Here is a 27,215-nt window from a genome sequence, read left to right as displayed (position 1 = left end):
TGAAGTATTTTTAGTATATTTTCAGTCCCTGAACTTTAATTATGAAATCTGTACCAAACAGCTATGATAAAAACACTTAATATCACAATAATGACACAAAGATACCTGGCCTAATGATTATCACGTGGGTGGCTAAAAAATGTACACTTTACAACTTTACAAAAAAACTGGGACTTCCACTTCTGGTCATGATGGAGTGAAAAGAACTGAATTTACCTTCTTGGGGAAAAAAACAGACAGACAAAACATTTGAAACAGTGGTTTTCAAAACACTACACATCAGACAAAAAAGGACAGTGATCTGTGAAACATGCGAAAGAGAAGACAAGCTATATGACTCCCTCAGCTTACTTCCTAGAGAGTTTCCATGTTGCAGTACAGGAAGGGGAAACTGAAGCAGTACCTAGAAGATTCTGAGTTGAGGAGACAGAACTAAGAATCCAAGAAGGCATCTAGAGATCACAAAACAAAATGCCAGCGAGGAAAAGAGCTGCTCAGAGAACCACAGAGACTTATAGAGGGTTCTCCTAGAGTATTCAGACAAGTACTGGTTGGTGCACTTGTGTAAGAAAACTACCCAAAGCTGAGGAAAGAACAATAACAGGATTAGAAAGAACAATAACATAGGCCAAGAATAGTGCCTCTTTCCAGCACCAAGAATTGAATAACTGGTAATTCAACAGGGTACAGAGTACAGTACTCAGGAAGGCCTTGCCTCAATAATGAAACATAGTTAGTCTGAGACTGAGCACTGCTCTAGACCTATCTTTAAAAAATTATATAAACAAGACTTTTTCTGAGAAATTTAATTGCATCCAAGAATAAAATTCAATGCCCTGGCCAGTTTGGCTCAGTAGTTAGAGCGATGGCCTGAGGGCCAAAGAGTCGCGGGTTTGATTCTGGTCAAGGGCACGTACTTCGGTTGCAGTTTGGTCCCTGGCTCTGGTCAGGGTCATGCAGGAGGCAACCAGTCGATGTGTCTCTCTCACATCAATGTTCGTTCTCTCTCTCCCCCCCCCCTCACTCTATCTGAAGATAAATGGAAAAGTATAAAAATAATAATAATAATAAAATAAAATTCAAGAATGGTTATAGGAATACAGGTATATCCAGTACCCAAAAGGATAAAATTCACAATGTCTTGCATTCAATAAAAGATTGTCTCAAATAGGGAGGAAAACTTGTCCCACACTAAGAAAAAAAAAATCAATATTAGAATTAGAAGTAACACACAATAAAATAGTTATAACTGTATTTTATAATTTTAGTAAGTAGAGACAAGGAAGATATTTCTAATGTTTTTAAATTGATTTTAGAGAGAGAAGAAGAGAAAGGGAGAGAGAAAGAAACATCAATGAGAGGAAACATTGATCAGTGGCCTCCTACACACCTCCTACTGGGGATCGAGCACACAATCTGGGCATGTGCTCTGACCAGGAATCAAGCCAGTAACCTCTTGGTGCATGAGCAATGCTCAACCAACTGAGCCACAACAGCCAGTTGATGTGTTGCCTCCAGCACAACCCCAACCAGGGCCGGGGATGAACCACAACCAATACGTGCCCTCGGCCAGAATCAAACCCGTGACTCATTGGTCCATGGGCCGATGCTCTACCGCTGAGCCAAACTGGCCAGGCTGGAAGATATTTTTTAGAGCTAAATTGAATTGCTAGAGATAAAAACTACAATGGATTGTATTTAAAAATACACACATGCACAAAGATTAGACATAGCAGAAGAAAAGATTAGTGAACTTGAATGTACAGCAATAAAAATATATATAAAATAAAAAACAGAACCAAAGAGTCTAAAAACTATTAAAAAGTATCAGTGGTGTGTGGGAAAACTTCAAGCAGCCCAGTATACAAGTAATAAAAGCACTGACAGTAATGTAAATGGTGAGGGAGAGGGGACAAAAAAAATATTTGAAGAAATAATAGACAAAAACTTTTCAAATTTGATGAGGACTATAAACTCAAAGGCTCAAAAGCGTAATTGATCCCCAAAACAAGAAATATAAAAAAAATAATATCAAGTCATATCATAATCAAATTGTTTCTTTTTAAGAGAAAAATTTTAAAGTAGCCAGAAGAAAAGTATATACAGAATCATATAAAATGCTCAATTAAAACCCAAGAAAGGGAGATTCCAAAATGGTGGCAGAGGGCAGAGTAAATGGAAGCTACACAGGCCATCTCCCAAGACCAAAATGGAATTACAACTAAAATAAAGACAAATCATCAGGAAAAAGCAGCAGAAAAGCCCACATAACCAGAGACAGGAAGAAAGGACACTGAATCGAGCCTAGTAGGTTTGCCAAGATGTGAGAGGGTGGGCTGGGAGCCCATGGACAGCAGCTGTTTTAGCTGTGAGAAGCTCCTCCAGGGTTAAAATCCCAAGCTGGCTCCACAGTGCAGAGGGCCAGGACAGAGCACTAAATTAGGTGCATATACTCACCCACCTTGGGTTCAGCAGAGGGAGGGAGGACTAGACTGGAACTGTGTGGGGACACCTGGGATTTGGAGGGTGCTCAGAGTTTTTGCTGAGTCAACGGCCACACAGGACAGTGGCCAACTTGCTCCGGGAACACCTTCCTGGAACTCTGGGAAGAAGCAGCAGCCTCTCCCTCAGAGACTTAACCCCACCCAGCTGGGCCAGAGAAATGCAAATAGAACCCATTAACAGCCAGCAACTGCCCCACCCTCTGGAAATCCTCTTATGCTGAACACCTGAAGGAGTTTTTCATTCAACTGAGCACTACAACTCAAGGTTCATTAAGTAACTGAGACTAATAGACTCCAAGCAAAGAGCTACAAAATAACTGAACCTTTCCTGGGCTTGCAAATCTACCCAGGAAAATATGAATTGACAGTGGTGTTTAATAAGGGTCCTCTTATACTCATTCAAACCCAGTAGAGGGAGCTACAACAAGTGGAATACCAATACCCACAAAGAAAATTTGGCAGGCTCCAAAATCCACTGAGATAGCCAACATGGTGAAACAAAGAAACAAATCCCAAATGAAAGAACAAGAGAACTCTACTAAAGATGAGATATATAAAATGCAGTTAAGCAAGTTATCAGAGGTAGAGTTCAGAGCCGTGATAATGAGGAAGCTCAACAGCATGAGTAAGGAGCTCAATAGGATGAGTAAAGATATAGAAACATTGAAAACCAACCAGGTGGAAATGAAGAATGGCACAGCAGAAAAAAAGGACACATTGGAAGGAATAGCCAGCAGGATATAAGAAGCTGAGAACTGATCAGTGAATTAGAACACAGGGTAGAAAAAAATCAACCAATCAGTAAACCAAAAGGAAAAAACAATAAAAAAAAACAGGTAGACAGCTTAAGAGAACTGTGGGACACTGGAAACATTACAATATTTGCATGCTAGGAGCTCCAGAAGAAGAAGAAGAAAATGAGCAAGGGTTAGAGAATATATTTGAAGAAATAGTGACAGAAAACTTCCCTAACTTGGTGAAGGAAGAAGGCATTCAAGTTTGAGAAGCACAGAAAGCCCCAGTAACAAGAACTTAAACAGGCCCACATTAAGACACATAATTATTAAAATGCCAAAAATTAAAGACAAAGAGAGAATCCCTACAGGCAGCAAGAGACAAGCAACAGGTTACCTACAAAGGAACATCCATAAGGCTATCAGTTGACTTCTCAACAGAAACACTACAGGCCAGAAGGGAATGGCATGAAGTAATCAAGGTCATAAAAAACAAGGATCTGAACCCAAGACTACTCTATCCAGCAAGGCTATCATTCAAAATAGAAGGTCAAATAAAGAGCTTCCCAGACAAAAAAAAGGCTAAGGGAATATATTGACACCAAACCAGCACTGCAAGACATGTTAAAAGGACTGCTGTAATTAGTAGAAGAAAAAGGAATAAAATAGAACCACAATAAACAAAAATGGCAATAAATAATTACATATCAATAATCACCTTAAATGTAAATGGATTAAATGCTCCAATCAAAAGACACAGAGTAGAGACTTCTGATCAAGATGGCGGCGTAGGTAAACGCGGTATCGCGTCCTCCCACAACCACATCAAAGTTACAACTAAACTACAGAACAACCATCATTCAAAACTGCCTGAAATCAAGCTGAATGTAAGTCCTACAACTATGGAATTTAAAAAAGCCACTACATCCAGACTGGTAGGAGGGGCGGTGGCGTGAGGGGCGGCGGCGGCACGGCTGCGCGACGGGCTGGTCCCACACCCACGTGTGGCGGATAAAAATCAGGAGGCTCCCGAGGCTGGGAAGGTCCTTCCTGAGGACTGAGGGGTCCCCATCCCACACCAGGTGCCCCGCTCAGGGTTCCAGTGCCAGGAAGAGAAGTCCCCATAACTTCTGGCTGGAAAAAACAGCGGAAACTGAGGCTCAGGGAAGCTGAAGTGGCTGGAGCCCCAGGAAGCTCCCTAAAGAGCCCGCGCACGGACTTATCGGACTCTTTCCCTCTAAGTTTGGAGGGGAGGCAGCTCAAGGGGCACCAGAGACATACAGGGAAGAACTGAGCTGTCTGGCACTGGAGCGAGGGCTGGAGAGGGGGCTTCCTCGGGGACAAACGTGCTGTAAGAGGCCTTTGTTCCTTTGGTGAGCCCTTCCCAGGGGCAGCAGACAGCTACCATATCTGGGACTCCAGCAATGTGGCTCACACTGGTAGCCCCGCCCTGCTGAGGCCCCGCCCCACCCCACCCAACTTTCAAGCCCACCCAAGCTGTTACCACTTGCTTAACCATAGGATTGGCTGGTCTTGGAACTGCTTCAGGTTTTTCCTAAATTCTTTCAAACGAGCCCCATACCTCTCATTAACTAATACACTGAAACAAACACAGGGAGGCAGCCAAAATGAGGAGACAAAGAAACAGGTCCCAAATGAAAGAACAGAACAAAACCCTAAGAAAAGAACTAAGCGAAATGGAGATAAGCAACCTAACAGATACTGAGTTCAAAATACTGCTTATAAGGATGCTCAATGAACTTAGTGAGAACCTCAGTGAACTTAGTGAGGGCCTCAAGAGCATAAAAAAGGACCAGTTAGAAATCATGGATACACAGTTAGAATTGAAGGAGGCATTAACTAAAATAAAGAATAATTTACACAGCTTCAATAATAGAGTATGTAAATCCAAGGAGTAAACCATCAATTTGAAATATAAGGAAGCAAAAAATCCCCAATCAGAACAGCAAAAAGAAAAAAGAATCCAAAAAAATGAGGATAGTGTAAGGAGCCTCTGGGACAACTTCAAGTGTGCCAACATTCGCATATTGCCGGAAGGAGAAGAGAGAGAACAAGAAATCGAAAACCTGTTTGAAACAATAATGGCAGAAAACTTTCCTAACTTGGTGAAGGAAACAGACATACAAGTCCAGGAAGCACAGAGAGTCCCAAACAAGATGAACCCCAAGAGGCCCACACCAAGACACATCATCATCAAAATGCAAAAGGTTCAAGACAAAGAGAGAATCTTAAAAGCAGCAAGAGAAAGGCAGCTAGTTACCTACAAGGGAGTTCCCATTAGGCTGTCAGCTGATTTCTCACAAGAAACTTTGCAGGCCAGAAGGGAGTGGCAAGAAATATTCAGAGTGATGAAAACCAAGAACCTACAACCAAAATTACTCTATCCTGCAAAGCTGTCATTTAGAATCGATGGACATATAAAAACTTTCCCAGACAAGAAAAAGTTAAAGGAGTTCATCACTACCAAACTGTTATTATATGAAATGATGAAGGGTCTTTTTGAAGAAAAAGATAAAATGTGTAAACAAACAAAATGGCAATGCATACATATCTATCAACAATGGAATCTACAAACAAAATGAACAGGAAGAACAGAAATATTCTCATAGATACAGAGAACATTTTGTTGGTTGCCAGTTGGGAAGGGGGTTGGGGGAATGGGTGAAAAAGGTGAAGGGATTAAGAAGCACAAATTCATTGCTAGACTGACAAACCTCAAAGGGAAAGGTGTTAGGGGGGTGGGAAGAAATAAACCAAAGAACTTATATGCATAACCAATGGACACAGACAATAGTGTGGGAAAAGGCGGGAGGGGGGCGGGAGGGGGGAGGAGGGGGTCAATGGGGGAAAATGTGGAACATCTGTAATACATTTTACATCCAACAATAAAGATTTGGAAAAAAAAAAAAGACACAGAGTAGCTGATTGGATAAGAAAGCATGACTCATATATGTTGTTTACAAGAGACCCACCTCACAACAAAAGACTCACATAGGTTGAAAGTGAAGAGATGGAAAAAAATCTTCCAAGCAAATGGAAAGGAAAAAAAAGCTGGGGTAGCAATACTCATATCTGATAAAATAGATTTCAAAAGGAAGGCCATCACTAGAAACAAAGAAGGCCACAACATAATATTGAAAGGATATATCCAACAGGAAGATATAACCTTGGTAAACATATATGCACCCAATACAGGAACATCAAAATATATTAAACATCATCTGGAGGACTTCAAAGGAGAAATCAACAGCAATACAATCATAGCAGGGGTCTTCAGCACTCACTGACATCATTGGATAGATCCTCTAGACAAAAAATTAGCAAGGAAACAGAGACTCTAAATAATGCACTAGATCAAATGGATTTAATAGATATCTACAGAGAATAACACCCCAGAACTGCAGAATTTACATTCTTCTCAAGTGCACATGGGACATTCTCAAAGATAGACCACATGTTAGGGCACAAATTAAGTCTCTACGAGTTTAAGAAGATTGAAATCATATATATCAAGCATCTTCTGAGATCACAATGGCATGAAACTAGCAATCAACTTCAACAAGAACATACAAAGACATCTAAACACATGAAAGCTAAAGAGCATGTTATTAAACAATGAATGGGATTCCAAGGAGATCAAGGAAGAAATTAAAAACTTCCTGGAAACCAATGAAAATGAACACACAACAACACAAAATCTATGGGATGCATCGAAAGCAGTTCTGAGAGGGAAGTTCATAGCACTACAGGGCTACCTCAAGAAACAAGAAATATTTCTAATTGACTATCTAACCTCACAACTCAAAGAACAAGAAAGAAGCCCTGGCCGGTTTGGCTCAGCAGTTACAGCATCTTTCTCCCTCTCTCCCTCCCACTCTGTCTGAAGATAGATGCAAAAATGTCCTTGGGTGAGGATTTAAAAACAAAAACAAAAACAAAAAGAACTAGAAAGCAAGCCAACAAACAAAAAAGCCCAGAGCAAGTAGAAGGAAGGAAATAGTAAAGATCAGAAAAGAAATAAATGACGTAGAAACCAAAAAAACTGATTCAAAGGATCAATGAAACAAAGTGTTGGTTCTTCGAAAAGATAAACAAGATTGATGGATCCTTAGCTAGACTCACCAAGAAACAAAGAGAGAACCCAAATACACAAAATCAAAAACGAAAGAGGAGAAGTAACAACTGACACCACAGAAATACAAAGGAATGTTAACAGATACTATGAACAATTCTATGGCAACAAGTTGGACAATCTAAGAGAAATGGACAAATTTCTAGAAACATATAATCTCCCAAAACTAAACTGGGAAGAGATAGAAAACTTAAACCGACCAATAACAACTAAGGAAATTGAAGATGTAATCAAGACTCTCCCAGCAAACAAAAGCCCAGGCCCAGATGGCTTCAGGGGGGAGTTTTACCGAGCATTAAAAAAAAAAACTAACACCCATTCTCCTCAAACTATTCCTAAAAATTCAAGAAGAAGGAAGACTTCCAAACTTGTTTTATGAGGCCAGCATAATTCTAATTTCAAAACCAGATAAAGACACTACGAAGAAAGAAAACTACAGGCCAATATCCCTGATGAACATAGATGCCAAAATCCTGAACAAAATATTAGCAAATCAGATCCAGCAATACATAAAAATATATATATATATATATTCACCATAACCAAGTGGGATTCATCTGCTATGTTTATTATGTTCCATAAATAAGTGAGATCATGTGTTATTTGTCTTTCTCTGCTTGGCTTGTTTCACTTAGGATAATACTTTCCAGGGCCCTCTATGTCATCTCAAAGGATAAGAGATCTTTCTTTCTTACAGCTGCATAGTACTCCATTGTGTATATGTACCAACATCATACTCAATGAGCAAAAACTAAAAGCATTTCTCTTAAGAACAGAAAAAAGACAGGGATGCCCACTTTTGTCACTCTTATTTAACATAGTACTGGAAGTCTTAGCCACAGCAATCAGACATGAAGAAAACATAAAAGGGTTCCAAATTGAAAAGGAGGAAGTGAAACTGTCATTATTTGCAAATGACATAATAATATACATAGAAGACCCTAAGAACCCCACCAAAAAACTGCTAGATTTAATAAATGAATTTGGCAAGATAGCATGACACAAAATTAACATCAAGAAATCAATGGCATTTTTATATACCAATAATGAACTCACAGAAAGAGAAACTAAAAAAACAATCCCATTTACCACTGCAGCAAAAAAAAAAAAAAAAATTAAGATATCTAGGAATAAACTTAACCAAAGAAGTAAAGGACCTATTGGAAGAAAACTACAGCACATTGAAAAAAATACATAAGAGAAAGATATAAAAAAGTGGAAGCACATACCTTGTTCATGGAATGGAAGGATTAACGTCATTAAAATGTCCATACTACCCAAAGCAATCTATAGATTCAATGCAATCCCCATGAAAATACCAACGCCATATTTCACAGAACTAAAACAAATACTTCGAAAGTTCATATGGAACCAAAAAAGACCCCGAATAGCCACAGCAATCTTGAAAAAGAAAGACAAATAGGTGGGATCATAATACCGGATATCAGGTTATACTAGAAAGCTACTGTAATCAAAACAGCCTCGTATGGCACAAGAACAGGCATATAGATCAATGGAAGAGAATAGAGAACCCAGAAATTGATCCAAGATATTATGCTCAATTAATATTTGAAAAAGGTGGCAAAAGCATCCAATGGAGTAAAGACAGCCTCTTTAAGAAATGGTGTTGAGAAAACTGGACGGTTACATGCAAAAAAATGAAACTAGACCATCAACTTACACCATACATAGAATAAACTCAAAATGGATAAAAGACTTAAATGTGACCCGTGAATCCATAAAAATCCTAGAAGAAAATGTAGGCAACAAAATCTGAGACATCAGGACATTGAGCTGAATTTTCACTGATACATCACCTAAGGCAAGAGAAACAAAGGAAAAAATGAACATGTGGGACTACATCAAACTCAAAAGTTTCTGCACAGCAAAAGAAACAACCATCAAAAAGGAATGGGAAACCACTGTATGGGAGAGCATAACTGCCAATGATACATCAGATAAGGGGTTAATTTCCAAAATATATAGAGTGCTCATATAACTCAACAAAAGGAGGACCAAGAACCAAATTAAAAAATGGGCAGAGGACCTAAATAGACACCTCTCCAAAAAAGACATACAAATGTCCAAGAGATATATGAAGAAATGTTCAACGTTACTAATCATCAGAGAGATGCAAATTAAAACAACAATGAGGTATCACCTCACACCTGCCAGAATGGCTGCCATCAACAAATCATCAAACAACAGGTGTTAGTGAGGGTGTGGAGAAAAGGGGACTCTAGAACACTGCTGGTGGGAATGCAGACTGGTGCAGCCACTATGGAAAACAATATGGTGTTTCCTCAAAAAATTAAAAATTGATCTGTCATTTGACCCCGTGATCCCACTTCTAGAAATATATCCTAAGAAGCATGAAACACCAATCAGAAAGGATATATGTATCCCTATGTTCATAGCAGCACTATTTACAATTGCTAAGATCTGGAAACAGCCCAAGTGTTCATCAACAGATGAGTGGATAAAAAAGCAGTGGTACATCTATAAAATGGAATACTATGCAGGTGTAAGAATAAAAGATCTCTTATTCTTTGAGACAACATGGAGGGACCTCAAGAGTATTATGCTAAGCAAAATAAGTCAATCAGAGAAAGACAAATACCATATGATCTCACTTATTTGTGGAATATAATGAACAAGGTGAGCTGATGAACAAAATAGACCCAGAGACATAGGAAGGAGTATGGTTCAGATTGATAAACCACAGAAGAGGGGGGGCGGGAGGGATGGATGAGATGAACCAAAGAACTTATATGCATATATGAATAACTAATGGACATAGACAACAATTATGGGGGGGGGGGGCAGGATGGGAAGGAGGGTGTCTGGGGGGGAAAGGAGAAACAGCTGTAACAAAAATAAATTAATAAAAATTGGAAGAAAAAAAGGGAGGGAAGACAAAGAAAGAAATAAAAAACAGGTGCAACAGCCTGGCTGGTGTGACTCAATAGTTGAACATCAACCCATACATCAAGAGGTCACCGGTTAGATTCCCAGTCAGGGAACATGCCTGGGTTGTGGGCAAAGTCCCCAGTGGGAGAAATGCAGGAGGCAGCCAGTTGATGTTCTCTCTCATCGATGTTTCCACCTCTCTCCTTCTCCCTTCCTCTTTAAAAATCAATAAAGAAAAAAATTAAAAAACAAAACAAAACAGAAGCAACGAATAGAAAACAGTTATAAACATGGTAGATGTTAATCCTACCACATCAATAATTGCTTTAAATATGAATGGTCTAAATACAATTAAAAGACAGTGACAGTGAATGGGTGAAAGAAGAAATATTTAAAAATACCTTGAGACAAACAAAAATGAAAATACAAAATACTGTCCTACCGGTGTGGCTCAGTGATTGAGCATCGACCCATGCACCAAGAGGACACATGTCCAGGTTGTGGGTCAGACCCCTGGTAGGGAGCATGCAGGAGGCGGCCGGTCAATGTTCTCTCTCATCAATGTTTCTATCTCTCTCTCCCTCTCACTTTCTCTCTCTCTAAAATCAATAAAAAGAAAAAAAAATTTTTTAAAGATATACAAAATACCAAAATGTATGGGATGTAGCAAAAACAGTTTTAAAAAGGAAGTTCATAGAGATAAATGCCTACATCAAGAAAGAAAAAACTCAAATAACCTAACATTAAACCTCTAGGAACTAGTAAAACAACAACAACAAACGAAGCCCAAAATAAGTAGAGGCAGAAAATAACAAAGATCAGAGCAGAAGTAAATGAAATAGAGACTTAAAAGACAATAGATGCCCTAGCCAGTTCTGCTCAGCGGTTAGAGCATCTGCGGGTTCGATTCTGGTCAAGGGAACGTACTTCAGTACACACAGATCAATGGAACAGAATAAAGAACCCACAAATAAACCCATTCATATATGGTCAATTAATTTATGACAAATAAGTCAAGAATATACAATGGGAAAAGGACAGTCTCTTTGATAAATGGTTTGGGGAACTGGACAGCCACATACAAAAAATAAATAAACTGGATCACTATCTTACACTATACACAAAAATTAACCCAAATGAAATAAATATTTTAATGTAAGACTTGAAACTAAAATTTTCATAGAAGAAAACATAGGTGGGAAGCTCCTTGACATCAGTCACGGTGATGCTTTTTAAAATCTGACACCAAAAGCAAAGGCAACAAAAATAAAAATAAACAAGTGGGATTATATCAAACTAAAAAGCTTCTGCACAGCAAGAAAACCATCAATGGAATGAAAAGGCAACTTACCAAATGGGAGAAAATATCTGCAAATCATATATCTGGTAAGGGGTTAATATGCAATAATATATAAAGAACTCATACAACTCAATAACCAAAGAACAATTCAATTTAAATGTGGGCAGAAGATCTGAATAGACATTTTTCCAAAGAAAACATACAAATGACCTACAGGTACATGAAAGGATGCTCAACATCACTAATCATCATGGAACTGCAAAACCACAATGAGATATCAATTAGAATAGCTATTATAAAAACAACAAGAAATAACAAGTATTGGCAAGGACGTGGAGAAAAGAAAATCTTGTGCCTTGTTGGTGGGAATGTAAAGTGGTGCAGCCAATATAAAATACAGTATGGAGTTTCTCAAAAAATTAAAACTAGAACTACTATATGATCCAGCAACTCACTTCTGGATATTTTCTGGATATTTATCTGAAAGAAACAAAAACACTACCTTGAAAAGATATATGCAACCCCATGTTCACTACATTATTTACAATAGCCCACATATGGAAAAAACCTAAATGTCCATCATTGCATGAATGAAGAAAATTGGTATATATACATACAATGGACTATTATTCAGCCATAAAAAAAAGTAAAAGTTTGCCATTTTCAACAATATAGATGAACCTAGAGCATTATGCTTAAAATAAATCACACAGCCCTGGCCGGTTTGGCCCAGCGGTTAGAGCGTCGGCCTGCGGTCCAGAGAGACCCAGGTTCGGTTCCCGCTAAGGGCACGTACTTTGGTTGCAGTTTGTCCCTGGCCCTGGTTGGGTCGTGTGGGTGGCAGCCACTCGATGTGTTCCTTTCAGGTCGATGTTTCTCTCTCTCTCTCTCTCTCCCACTCTATCTGAACAAAAATTGGAAAAATGTCCTTGGGTGAGGATAAAAAAATAAAATAAATCACACAGAAAAAGACAAATACTGCATGATCTCACATATGGAATCTTAAAAAAAAAAAAAGAGTTTATAAATATGTATAGAGAACAGATTAGTGTTTTCCAGAGGTAGGAGTGGGGAATGTGAAAAATATGTGAAGGGGGTCAAGAGGTACAAACTTCCAATTATAAAATAAATAAGTCATGGGAATGTAATGTACAGCATGGTGACTGTAGTTCAAAATACTGTATTGTATATTTGAAAGTTGCTGAGAGTAAATCTTAAAAGTTCTCATCATAAGAAAAAAATTTTTGTAACTATGTATGGCGATGGATGCTAACTAGATGTACTGTGGTGATCATTTTACAGTATATGCAAATACTGAATCGTTGTATATTGAATTAATATATTATGTCAAATATATCTCAATAAAAACTTTTTTAAAAGACAGAGAACTATCAAAGTAGATTTTAAAAAACAAGATCTGCTCTGGCTAGTTTGGTTCAGCAGTTAGAGCATCAGTCCACAAACCAAAGGGTCTCAGGTTTGATTGCTAAAGGCAAGTACCTGGGTTGCAAATTCAATCGCTGGTCCCAGTCGGGGTCGTATTGGAGGCAACCAATCAATATCTCTCTCTCTCACTGATGTCTCTCTCTCTCTCTCCCTCCCTCCCTTCCACTCGGTCTAAAAATAAATGGAAAAATATTGAATGAGAATTAACCTCTCCCCAAAATAAAAACAAGACCAAACTATATGTTATCTACAAAAAAACCCACTTTAAATATAAAGTCACAGATTAAAAATAAATGGATGAAGACATAGTATGCTAACAGTGATATAGTCAACTAATCTGAGAAAGGAGCAAAGCCAATTCAGTGGAGAAAGGATAGTCTTTTCAACAAATGGTACTGAAACTAATGAACATTCATATGCAAAAATATAAAGACAAAGACTTACACATTTCATAAAAAATAACTCAAAATTAGTCATAGACCCAAATGTAAAATACAAAACTATAAAACAAGAGAAAATCTAGAAGACCTTGGGTCTGGTGATCAGTTTTCAGATAACTGTAAAAGCATGACCCGTTAAAGAAAAAATTGGTAAGTTGGACTTTATTAGAAAATAAGCATCCAAAGAAATACATGTACACAAATGTTCATAGCAGCACTATTCACACTAAGCAAAAGATAGCAGTGACCCAAGTGTCCATCAATGAATGAAGGGATAAATAAAATGTGGTATAGCCATGCAATGGTATATTATTTAGCCTTATAAAGCATTGAAATTCTGACACATGCTATAATATAGATCAGTGGGTCTCAACCTTCCTAATGGCACGACCCTTTAATACAGTTCCTCATGTTGTGGTGACCCCGAGCCATAAAATTACTTTTGTTGCTACTTCATAACTGTAATTTTGCTACTGTTATGTCTCAGGCGACCCCTGTGAAAGGGTTGGTCAACCCCAAAAGGGGTCGTGACCCACAGGTTGAGAACCGCTGATGTAGATGAACCTTGAAGACATTAAGCTGAATGAAATAAGCTAGACACTTAAGGACAAGAGAGACTGTTCCATGACCTGTGAGCTGGACCTGGGCCATAAGGGAGATTGCTTACCACAATCCCCCATCAGAGACTGTCTAACCATAATAAATGTTCATTCTGACATAAATTAGCACCCCTTCCCTGCCTCCCACTACATGCTGGTTCCTGAAATAGGCCATTGTCCTGACCTGGTCAAACATGTAAAGTAATTTCCCAAACCTGGTAGCATTCTCCTACTAGTACTCATGACTATTTCCCCCTTTACCCAACATAGTTCTTTGGTACTTGCCAAGAAGTGTAGAAAATATCCATTTTGTTTTGGAGGCACCCAAGGTGTGGCTCATATGTAAGTTTCTCCTTTAAAAAAAAAATTTTTTTTTCTTTATTGATTTTTTTAGAGAGAGAGGAAGGGAGAGGAAGAGAGAGGGAGAAACACTGATGAGAGAGAACATCAACTGACCGCCTCCTGCATGCCCCCCACTGGGGATCTGGCCCACAACCTGGGCATGTGCCCTGACCGGGAATCGAACCAGTGACCTCTTGGTGCATGGATCGATGCTCAACCACTGAACCACACCAGCCAGGCTAAGTTTCTCTTAATAAACTCTGTTAATGTCCAGACTGGAGTGGCCAGCTTCTTTCTTTGATCTTTCCCTGACCTCTGCTTACAGAGATTTTCAGTCTCAGGGATTTTCTCTGGGTCTGCATGTTCTAATACACAAATCCACTGACATGAGGTACCCAGAGTGGTCAAATTCATAGAGATACAAAGTACAACAGTGGTTACCGGAGGCTGGGGGTGAGAGAAATGGAGTATTACTGTTTAATGAATACAGAGTTTTAGTCTGGTATGATGAAAATTTCTAGAGCTATACAGTGATGGCAGTTCATATTCACATCACTGTGAATGTACTTAATGCCATGGGGCTATACACTTAAAAATAGTTAAGATGGTAAATTTTGGCACTGGCCAGGTAGCTCAGTTGGTTAGAGCATCATCCCGATACACCAAGGTTACAGGTTAGATTCCCATTTGGGGCACATACAAGAATCAACCAATAAATGCATAAATAAGTAAAACAACAAACTGGTGTTTCTCTCTGCCGCCCCCCCCCCCCTCATACACACACTTCTCTCTTTGTAAAATCAATAAATAAAATTTTTTAAATGATGGTAAATTTTATTATGTGTATTTTACCACCATTAAAAAAATAGAACTAACTAAATATGCTAGTGTGCTTAAACCCTCTACAGCCCATCTCTCACACTAATTATAAACAAAAACTCAGAAAAATATAAAAATCAACTTGAGGACTCTGAAAAGCAAACAAGAACATGTGGATTGTGGAAGGGAGTCAAACATAGAAAGGTGAACTGCACAGAAGTAAGTTTCTCTTTCTCTCTCACAACTTTGCCTCAAGTTTGTACACCAATCTGCTGCTCAGTTAAGGCACCTAAAAGTCTAATAGAAACCTATCTTTTAGGCCACAGAAACCAAACAAGGGCAACCTTCAGGAAGGAAAGTGTGGAAGGAAATCCCAGAAGTGACAAAGCAAAAAAGAGGATGTTCTAATTCTGTGTGATTCCATACAAATCTCAACCTAACCCACCGCACCATGATGTACATTACAGTCCCAAAGTAGGATAGGCAAGGCTTAGAAAACTAGACTAAGGTTTGAAGCACTGCCTAAAGATGATTAAACAAACACACATTCTAAACCTAATTTGGTTGACTGCCTGCTAAACAAAAACATTAGCATTCTCCAGAGAATTATAAAAAGATCGAGAGTCTATGCACCATAGCACTGACAGTGTCTAAGATGAAATCTTAAATTACTTGACATACAAAGAACAAAAAAGCATGTCACCAATTCACATGGGAGAAGACAAACAATGAACACCAACTTAGAAATGAGCCAGATATTGAAAACATACAACAAATATTTTTAAAAGCAGCTATTAAAATTCATATGCTCCATGAGGTAAAGGAAATTATTTTGGAGGGTGATGAAAATAGAAATATTATTATCTCGATCGTGGTGATGACTTCATGGGGGTATACATATGTAAAAATGATCAAATTGTACACTTTAAATATATGTACTTTATAGTATGTATAGCTCAATAAAGTTGTAAAAAAAAGGTAACGTTAATCACACCTATGCCAAGCATAAGGTAAGTGTTTGTAATGACTATTTTATAGATTAGGAGACTGAAGATCAGAAAGATTAGCACTTGCCTAACATTACAAAATGAATCAGGTCCAGGATTTTTTTACTTTCAAGACTATAATATTACTTCCTTATTTGAGAAAACAATATAGGCTTAACTTTATTTAATTTATGAGGTTATCAGCAGGACTGAATAAAGTATCTCTAAGATATGAGAGTTCATATGAGATAGGTAACATATTAGTACATGGATTTCATACCACCAATTACATACTATTATTTTCCTATTAAATTGAAAGAAATTTCCCCTCTAGTAATAAATTCCAGAGGAAACATCTAGCAGTGAGTACATACTGTATTTTAACCTCTCCTTTTTCACACTGGAAGTTTCAGAAATATAAAAGAAACTTTATAAATTGATAGCACTGTGTAGGTTAATCTACTACAGCACAGATAAAATGCACAAAGGTTATATATAACCCATATGTAATCATCTGCAGTATTTCCAAAATCCAATGATTATTATATTCCTAGAATAAAAAAACAAGCAGTAATCTCAAAAGATGTTATAGAAGACTATTTCATTACATGTAAATATGGTCACAATATGTTGAATAATAAAAGCAGATTGCAAAAAGTATTAATGTAGCCTGGCTGGTGTGGCTCAGTGGTTGAGTGTCAACCCATGCACTAAGAGGTCGCCAGTTCAATTCCCAGTCAGGACACATGCCCAGGTTGTGGGCCAAATCTCCAGTGGGGGGCATGCAGGAGGTGGCCAATAGATGTTCTCTCTCATCGATGTTTCTATCTCTCCCTCTCCCCTCCTCTCTCTTTAAAATCAATAAAGAAAAAAAGAATTAATGTATTATTTTATTTTAAAATGCACATACTTATAGGGAAGAAGATTGGAAAGATATATATATAATATTAAATGAGTATATCTTGCCCTGGCAAGTATTGCTCAGTAGTTAGAGAATCAGCTCAAGCACCAAAGGTCTTGGGTTAGAACTCAGCCCCGGTCGAGGCACATGTGAGAGGCAACCAACTGATGTGTTTCTCTCACATCAATGTTTCTCTCTCTCTCTCTTACCCTCCCTTCCACTCTCTCTAAAAATCAATGGAAAAAATATCCTTGGGTGAGGATTAACAAAAACAAATAAAAAGAGTGAGTATATCTGGATGATTTTTTAAATAATTCTTTTTATTATTATTTTTTTAATCTTCACCCAAGTATATTTCTCCATTGATTTTTTTTTTTTTAGATAGAGTGGGAGGAAGGGAGGGAGGAGGGGTGAGTGGGGGGTGGGTGGACAGAGAGACAGAAACATTGATGTGAGAAAGAAACATCAATTGGTTGCCTTCCACAGGCTCCCCAACTGGGGATCAAACCTACAACCCAGGAATATGCTCTGAGGGGAAACTGAACAAGCAACCTCTCAGTGCATGGAATGGTGCTCAACACAAGCCACTCTAGCCGGGCTGTCTGGGTGATTTTAATTATCTTTCTGCTTCTCTGAATTTTCAAATTTTCTATAACAAACAAGTAATAATTTTTAATATGAAAAAGCAATAAAAGCTATTGTTTCAAAGTGTAACAATAAACAAAAGGGTCCCACTTCCCAAGATGTATTATTTTTTGCTTCCTATTTATCTGAGTGTACCTTTTTTGCAATGTAGTCACAATCTAGTAGTATTTACCCGTCCAACTGCTTGCAGGTTATAGCAGACGATGTCCTTATTGGCTACTGAAGTTCCATAGAGAAGTGCTTCAATGAGCCAGCATATCCCCAGGAGGAGGTCAGAGAAGCTCAGATAAAATAGTGGCCTTATCTGTCAAAGCAACAAAAGCCTCATTTCATAAATGATGTTAACAATGAAATATTTTTATGTTTTACTTTTTCAGTAGAAAACTGGGCATCATTTTCTGGAGCCATTCCCACTGGCTGACTATGAGGAATGTAAACAATATACCAAGTAGGAAGGAATCTATAATTACAACTATCCTAACTGTCCTGGGATTAGCACTGGACCTTCCTCTCCATGGAGACACTCCTTCCTCAGACATAAAGTCAAAGGAAAGAATGAATAGATGAGAAATTTTGTGACGAAGATATACCACAAATGAAAAATTCGAAGTGCTCTAGCTGCAAAGCCAACATCTTCTAACAACAGAAAATCAGTTCAGCATTCAGGGATAAGGTTGAGGACCCAAAGAAAAGAAAACAGGTGTTTTTTTTCAATCTTAATGTCATTAATGTGTATTTTTCTTTGTTGAAGTATAACTGACAAATAAAACTGTAAGATAATTAAAGAGTACAACATGATGATTTGATATATGTATACATTGTAAAAGAATTTCCCCTAAGTTAATTAATACATCCATCTCCTCACATGTTTACATTTATTGGGATGGCACGGTGAAAATATGTAAGTTCTGTTCTCTTAGCAAATTTTAGATCCTTAGACCTTATCCATCTTATATGTTTCCACGTCAATGAATATATCAATATCAATATCAATTTGTATATGTTGACTTTGAGTTTCTGACCACATTGGTGAAGTATGCATTTTGCACTTCCTAGTATCCTTCTCTTTTTGGCCTCCTCATTCATACTTTTCTAAAAATAGTTTTGGTCCTTCTAGAGAGAAAATTATAAAATATTATTGAGAGACACCAAAGGAGGATCTGCAGTGAAGAAATACACTGTACTCATGGATTGTAACACCCAATGTTATGAAAATGTCAGTTCTCCCTAAATTGAAATATAGGTTAAATGTAATCTCAATTACATCTCAACATATTTTCTTGTGGAATTTGGCAAGCTGCCTCTAAATCTAACACGGAAATACAAAATATCAAGATAACTTTTTTTTTTTAAATCCTCACCCGAGGACATTCCTCCATTCCTTATTCAGATGGAGCGGAGGGAGAGAGAGGAAGAGAGAGAGAGAGAGAAACATCGACGTGAAAGGGACACATCAAGTGGCTGCCACCCGCACAACCCAACTGGAACCGGGGACAAACTGCAACCGAGGTACATGCCCTTAGTGGGAATCGAACCCAGGTCTCTCTGGACCACAGGCCGACGCTCTAACCGCTGAGCCAAACCAGCTAGGGCAAGATAACCTCTTGAAGAAATATTAAGAAAGACACTCTTGAAGAAAAAGGAGAAGGATTTGTCCTATACCTATCAAAACTTAATATAAAGCTAGAGTGCAGATACTGTGGTAGTAAGCATAGGTACTAACCAATGGGACAGAATAGAGACCTCCAAACAAACCCAAGTGTATAGATAAGGCTTTTGATATATGCTAGAGGTAGCTTTTTAAATTTTATTTTATTTTTTAGACAGAGAGAGGAAGGGAGAGAGAGATAGAAACATCAATGAGAGAGAGAAAAATCAATCGCTGCCTCCTGCACACCCTGCACTGGAGATCGAGCCTGCAACCGGGCATGTGCCTTGACTGGGAATCAAACCAGGACCTCTCAGTCCATGGGACGATGCTTAATACACTAAGCCACACCAGCAGGGCAGAGGTAGCTGTTTAGATAAATGGAAAAAAGATAGTCTTCTCAAAATATGATGATGTAGCCCTGGCCGGTTTGGCTCAGCGGTTAGAGCGTCCACCTGCAGTCTGGAGAGACCCGGGTTCGGTTCCCGCTAAGGGCATGTACCTCGGTTGCAGTTTGTCCCCGGCCCTGGTTGGTCATGTGGGTGGCAGCCACTCGATGTGTCCCTCTCACATCGATGTTTCCCTCTCTCTCTCTTCCTCTCTCTCTCTCCCACTCTGTCTGTACAAAAAATGGAAAAATGTCCTTGGATGAGGATTAAAAAAAAAAAAAAAAAAATGATGATGTAACAATTGGGTATCTATATGGATAAAACTAAAATGGAACCTTACTTTATACCTCACACTCAAAAATCAGTTCCAACTAGTGTAAAGACCAAAATTGTCTCTGACTTCTGATTAGGGAAAGGTTTCCTAAAAACACAAAAAGTTCTAAAAGAAGTAACTGAAAAATTTGACCATATTAAAATGAAAAATGCATGTGTCAAAATACACCATAGCCCAGCCGGTGTGGCTCAGTGGATTGAGCATCATCCCATGGACTGAGAGGTCCCAGTTCGATTCCCAGCCAGGGTACATGCCAGAGTTGCCAGCTCGATCCCCAGTAGGGGCATGCAAGAGGCAGCTGATTGATGTTTTTCTCTTACTTTGATGTTTCTACTTCTCTCTCTCCCTTTCTCTAAGAAAATCAATAAAGACAAATTTTTTTAAATGCACCATGAGATGCTTCTGCCATTGCCCAGGGCTGCCGTATGTCTTTCTCCGGAATCTCCTGGACCCCCAAGAAGGAGGTGGCCACCCCGTGCTGGAGTGGAGCCTGAGGACTGCAACCCCCGCCCCCCGGGATCCTCGCCCAGAGAGAAAAATGAACTCTTGAGATGGCGGCAGGCAGGACTGAAGTGAGGGTGAGTATGAGAGTGTGAGCAAATGTGAGCGAACGTGAGTGTGGATGACCGACCAACCTTGAGCAGTGCAGAAATGTGGGGCAGAAGGTTCCTGTGCTGTGGACGCAAAACAGCTGGCTACCACGGTAACCAGCTCGTCAGTGAGCTTCTCCCTGCACGACTGGAGGCCCTGCCATTTTGGAAGATCCTGGTCTTCTCTGAGAGGAGGAAGCAGGGAACAACTAGGGCCGAGTGACCTGAGACCACCAGAGCACCCTGCACCATTGGACCAGTGGACCCCACTGTGTCAAGGAGGACAGTGCTGCAGTAGCCGAAACTGGCTGGGAGCTGAGCACCATCCCCCACAGCAGAAGCCTTATTGGAACCCAGAACCTTCCCCCACAGCAGTAATGACTGGGCAGGAGTGGAGCACCACCCGCAACAGCAGCTGAGGCTCAGGAGCCAAGACACACCCCCAGCAGCAGAGGCTTGGGAGTGGGTATCCATCCCCAGGCAGTGGGCATCCATCCCCAGGCAGCAGCAGCACAGATCAGCAGCTGAGCCCCAACCCCAACAGCATCAGCAGAGGCTGATCAGGAGTGGTGGTCCAGACCAAGAAGCAACAAGACTCAAGGAGCCGAGACCTGCACAACAGAACAATACCAGCCACCAGTTGTCAATCTGCCAGGACCCACAGCAGGCAAGAGGCACCATACACCAAAACAGTCTGGGAGGCACAGCAGCCTTATTTGATACACACCAACCTGACTACACATTCCAACATCCCTCACCGGGCCTGGAACTACCAGATAGCTAAAATGGTGAGACAAACAACACCCAAATGAAAGAAAAGGAGGACTCACCAGAAAAGAAACTACAGAAAATGGAAGAAAGCAATTTGTCAGATAAAGAATTCAAGCAATGGTTTTAAGGGTGCTCAAATAATTTAGTGAGAACTACAAGCAACTTAATAAGAATTATGAAGAACTCAGTGGGAACTATATAAGCTTAAAAAAAGAGGTAGAAGCTATAAATAAAAATCAAGAGGAAATAAAGAATGATATAGCTGTTACGAAAAATACCTTAGAAGAATTAAATAGTAGATTAGAAGAAGCTGAAGACTGAATCAATGAGTTAGAAGACAAAATAGGAAAAAAACACACCCAAATAGAGCAGAAGAAGAGTTTAAGGGAGATTTGGGACAATACAAAATGTATCAACATTCACATTATAGGGGTACCAGAAGGAGAAGAATCAGAGAAAGGAATAGAGAAACTGTTTGAAAAAATAATGACAGAAAGCTTCCCTAAACTGGTGAAGGGAAAAGTCACACAAGTCCAGGAAACACAGAGTCCCAAGCAAGATGACCCCCAAAACACCCACAGCTAGACACATCATAATAAAATGGCAAACATTAAAGACAAAGAAAAAATCTTAAAAGACACAAGAGAGAGACAGAAAGTTACCTATAAGGGAGCTCGCATTAGACTGTCAGCTGATTTCTCAACAGAAACACTGCAGGCCAGAAGGGAGTGGCATGAAGTGTACAAAGTAATGCAAAGCACAGGTCTGAATCCAAGACTACTCTATCCGGCAAGGCTATCATTCAAAATTGAAGGAGAAGTAAAGAGGTTCACAGACAAAAAAAAGTTAAAGGAATTTACCACCACCAAACCAGCAATGCAAGAAATGCTGAAGGGATTCTTGTAAGAAGAAGAAGAAGAAAGAGAAGGGGTGGGGGGGAAACACAGGTATAACACAAAAATGGCAACTAATAAGTATCTATCAATAATAACCTTAAATGTAAATAGCTAAATACTCCAATCAAAAGGCAAAAAGCTGATTGGATAAGAAAACATGACCCATGCCTGGGCCGGTTTGGCTCCGCAGTTAGAGCGTCGGCCCGCGGACCACAGAGTCCCGGTTTGGTTCCCGCTGAGGGCATGTACCTCGGTTGCAGTTTGTCCCCTGTCCTGTTGGGGTCGTGTGGGTGGCAACCACTTGATGTGTCTCTCTCACATAGATGTTTCTCTCTCTCTCTTCCTCCCTCTCCCCATCCCACTTTATCTGAAGATAAATGCAAAAAAAAAAGGATGAAAGACTTAAATGTAATCACGAGTCCATAAAAATCCTAGAAGAAAATGTAGGCAAAAAAATTTCAGACAGCCCTGGCCAGTTTGGCTCAGCAGTTGAGCGTTGGCCTGTGGACCAGAGAGTCCCGGGTTCGGTTCCTGCTAGGGGCATGTACCACACACACAAAAAAAATTTCAGACATCACATGCAGCAGAATTTTCACTGATACAATGCCTAAGGCAAGAAAAACAAAGGAAAAAATGAATACGTGGGACTACATCAAACTCAAAAGCTTCTGCACAGTAAAAGAAACAACCATCAAAATGGAAAGGGAACCCACTGTATGGGAAAGCATAATTGTCAATGATACATCAGATAAGGGGTTAATTTCCAAAATATATAGAGTACTCGTACAACTCAATAAAAGAAAGACAAAAAACCTATTTAAAAAATGGGCAGAGGACCTAAATAAACACCTCTCCAAACAGGACATACAAACGGCCAAGAGACATATGAAAAAATACTTAACGTCACTAATCATCAAAGAGATGCAAATTAAAGAACAATGAGGCGCCCTGGCCGGTTTGGCTCAGCAGTTAGAGCATCGGCCTGTAGTCTAGAGAGACCCAGGTTTGGTTCCCGCTAAGGGCTTGTACCTCGGTTGCAGTTTGTCCCCAACCCTGGTTGAGTCATGCTGGTGGCAACCACTCGATGTGTCCCTTTCACGTCAATGTTTCTCTCTCTCTCTCTCACTCTCTCTCTACCTCTCTCTCCCTCCCACTCTATCTGAACAAAAAATGTCCTCAGGTGAGGATTAAAAAAAAAAATGAGGTATCACCTCACACCTGTCAGAATGGCTGCCATCAACAAATCATCAAACAACAGGTGCTAGTGAGGGTTTGGAGAAAAGGGAACTCTAGTACACTGCTGGTGGGAATGCAGACTGGTGCAGCCACTATGGAAAACAGTATGGTGTTTTCTTAAAAAGCTAAAAATTGAACTGCCATTTGGTCCAGTTATCCCACTTCTAGGAATATACCCTAAGAAGCCTGAAACATCAATCGGAAAGAATATATGTACCCCTATGTTCATAGCAGCACTATTTACAATAGCTAAGATCTGGAAACAGCCCAAGTGTCCATCAATAGATATGTGGACAAAAAAGCTGTGGTACATATACACAATGGAATACTATGCAGGTGTAAGAAAGAAAGATCTCTTATCCTTTGAGATGACATGGAGGGAGGGACCTGGAGAGTATTATCCTAAGCGAAACAAGCCAATCAGAGAAAGACAAATATCACATGATCTCACTTATTTGTGGAACAAATGATGAACAAAATAGACCCAGAGACACAGAAGTAAGATATAGACTGACAAATCTCAGAAGAGGGCGTGGGGGTGGAGGGAAGAGATAAACCACAGAACTTATGTGCATGTATATGTAACCAATGGAAATAAACAACAATGCTGGCACCACAGCCTGGGTGGGGAGGATCAGGAGGAGAGTATCAATGGGGGATGGAGGGAAAAGGAAAAACATCTGTAACAAAAATAAATTAATTTTAAAAATGTTTTAAAAATATACCATATGCTTTTTCCCCCTTTGTGTATTTGAGTTCCACATTCAGGCAGCTATAACATTCCAATATGTGAACTGTCACTGATTCTTGCACCCTAGAACCAGGTGCGTGTCTCGCTCTCCGACGCCCCCACATTCCCTCTGCAGCCCCATCTCTGCATGAGCATTTGGTGGTTGGAATGTTTTCTGTTTCCTGGGGCAGTTAATCACCTTACCATCCTCAGTGTGGAGTAATGAGGAGGGAGAATAGACTCTTCATCAGAAACTGGGTTTGTGTAGTAAACTTTCATTTGTGTTTTGTTTTTTTTGTTTTGGTCTTCTGTGCAAGACCTGCAGCTGCTGAAATCGGCTTTGCCTTTAATTAAACCATGTTCTCTCCAACGAGAAAAAGAAGACCATAAAGTGAAAAGACATGCCATAAAGTGGGAGAAGATATTTGCAACACATATAACAAAGGACCAATATCAAAACAATACTAAAAACAAAAACAAAACAAAAAAAAACTTACAAAGCAATAAGAAAACCCAATAGAAAAAAATGGACAAGATTTAAACAGGTACTTCAGAAAAGAGGAACTCCACCCTAGACAGTCTTGCTCAGTGGTTAGAGAGTCGGCCCGTGAACTGGAGAATCCAGGGTTCAGTTCCCACTAAGGGCATGTACCTCGGTTGCAGTTTGTCCCCGGCACTGGTTGGGGTCATGTGGATGGCAACCACTAGATGTGTCTCTCTCACATCGATGTTTCTCTCTCTTTCTTCCTCCTTCTCTCCCTCCTGCTCTATCTGAAGATAAATGCAAAAATGTCCTCAGGTGAGGATAAAAAAAAAAGAGGAAATCCAAATGGTCATAAACACGTGAAAATATACCTGACTTTCATCAAGAATCAAGGAAATGAAAATTAAAACCACAATGAGAAAATAATTACTCAACCGTGGCAAAAGATTTTAAAGTCTGACAATATCAAGTATGAATGGGAACATAACGCAATGGGATCTTTCATACACTGCTGGTACAAACATTTGGAAAAGTTTGGTATTATCAAGGAGTTTGCATCTCCTATAACAATTCTGTTATTAGGAAAATACACTAGAGAAATTTTGCATATGTGTACCAGAAGACAAGTACAGGATTGTTAATAGCAGCACAGATTGATAAATTGTGGAATAGCCCTGGCTGGTTTGGCTCAGCAGTTAAGAGCATCAGCCCAAGGACCAAAGGGTCTCGTCAATGGCAAGTACCTGGGTTGCAGGTTCGATCCCCAGCCCTGGTCAGGGTTGTGTGGGAGGCAATCAGTTGATGTGTCTCTCTCACAATGATGTTTCTCTTTCTCTCTCTCTATCTCTCTTTCCCTCCATTCCACTCTATCTAAAAATCAATGGAAAAATATTCTCAAGTGAGGATTAACAACAAAAAACTGTGGTATATTCATAATACAGAATGCTAATCAATGAAAATAAAATTAACCAGAGATATACACAACAACATGGATAACTCTCACAAATATTATTGAGAAAAAAAAGCAAATCACAGAACAATACCTACAAAAAATATTTATGTCAAGTTCAAAAACAAGCAAAACTAAATTGTTCAGCGATATATAGATTACTGGTAAAACTGTACATTAAAAAGAAAGAAATAGTTATCACAAAAATCTGGATAGTGGTCACCTTTAGAGGTGAGGGGAAGAGTTGTGATTGGGAAAGAGCACAAATAGGTATGCTTACTGACAATTTCTATTTCTTGTCCCTAGTGTATTTCTTATCCCTAGTGTTTGTTTATAATCATTCTTTAAGTAGTACATATATGGTGTATGTATTCTAATCCATGTCTGATATATCTCACAAGAAAAAATAAATTAAAAAAATTTTAAGTTATCATCAGAGACTACCTACTATAAAAACTAATAGGAAAATTTTCTCATACCTTTCTTCCAAAAGCGAGAAAAGTTAAGATGCTAATACTCTGGGACTTCTGGTCATGATGGCGGCATAGGTAAACCAGTATCACGTCCTCCCACAACCACATCAAAGTTACAACTAAACTACAGAACAACCATCACTCTAAACTGCTTGAAATCAAGCTGAATGGAAGTCCTACAACTACGGAATTAAAGAAGCAGCCACATCAAGACTGGTAGGAGGGGCGGAGGCAGACGGGCTGGTCCCACATGGATAAAAATCAGGAGGATACCTTGGCTGGGAAGGTCCTCCCTGAGGTTGAAGTGGTCCCCGTCCCACACCAGGTGCCCCGCTCAGGGTTCCAGTGCCAGGAGGAGAAGTTCTCATAACTTCTGGCTGGAAAAACCAGCAGGAACTGAGGCTCAGGGAGGCTGAGGCGGCTGGAACCCCAGGCAGCTCCTCTTAAAGGGCCCGCGCATGGACTTATCAGACTGACTCCCTCTTAGCTTGGAGGGGAGGCAGCTCAAGGGGCGCCAGAGACATACAGGGGAGAACTGAGCTGTTTGGCATTGGAGCGAGGGCTGGAGAGGGGGCTTTATCCAGGACAAACATGCTGTCAGAGGCCTTTGTTCCCTTGGTGAGACCTTCCCTGGGGCAGCAGACAGCTGCCATATCTGGGACTCCAGCAACCTGGCTCACACTGGTTGCCCCACCCTGGTGATTCCCTGAGGCCCCGCCCCACCCAACTTTCAGGCCCACCCAAGCTGTTGCACTTGCTTAAGCATAGGATTGGCCTGTCTTGGATCCTGCTTCAGGTTGTCCTAAATTCTTTCAAACAAGCAGCATCTGGTCTCAGCTAGCCCATACCTCTTGTTTAGTAATACACAGAAACAAACACAGAGAGGCAGCCAAAATGAGGAGACAAAGAAACAGGTCCCAAATGAAAGAATAGAAC

At 39.7% G+C, this 27,215-nt stretch overlaps 1 protein-coding gene across 2 annotated transcripts in view; it reads right to left on the bottom strand.

The window, feature by feature from the left end:
* TMEM116 (transmembrane protein 116) overlaps positions 1–27,215 on the bottom strand; it is an 88,807-nt gene that overhangs the window by 46,592 nt on the left and 15,000 nt on the right. For both annotated transcript variants that reach the window (XM_036277071.1, XM_036277070.1), the window contains one exon: positions 17,952–18,083. Coding sequence is in view for 1 of the 2 variants with exons in the window: in XM_036277070.1 (XP_036132963.1) it covers positions 17,952–18,083 (132 nt within the window). In the remaining variant the exon portion in view is untranslated. The remainder of the gene's footprint in view (positions 1–17,951; positions 18,084–27,215) is intronic.

The sequence above is a fragment of the Molossus molossus genome, unplaced genomic scaffold (genome assembly GCF_014108415.1).
Source record: "Molossus molossus isolate mMolMol1 unplaced genomic scaffold, mMolMol1.p scaffold_m16_p_22, whole genome shotgun sequence".
Taxonomy (NCBI): Eukaryota; Metazoa; Chordata; class Mammalia; order Chiroptera; family Molossidae; genus Molossus; species Molossus molossus.
Note: the sequence above shows the minus strand (reverse complement) of the source record. Positions and strands in the feature narration are given on the sequence as shown.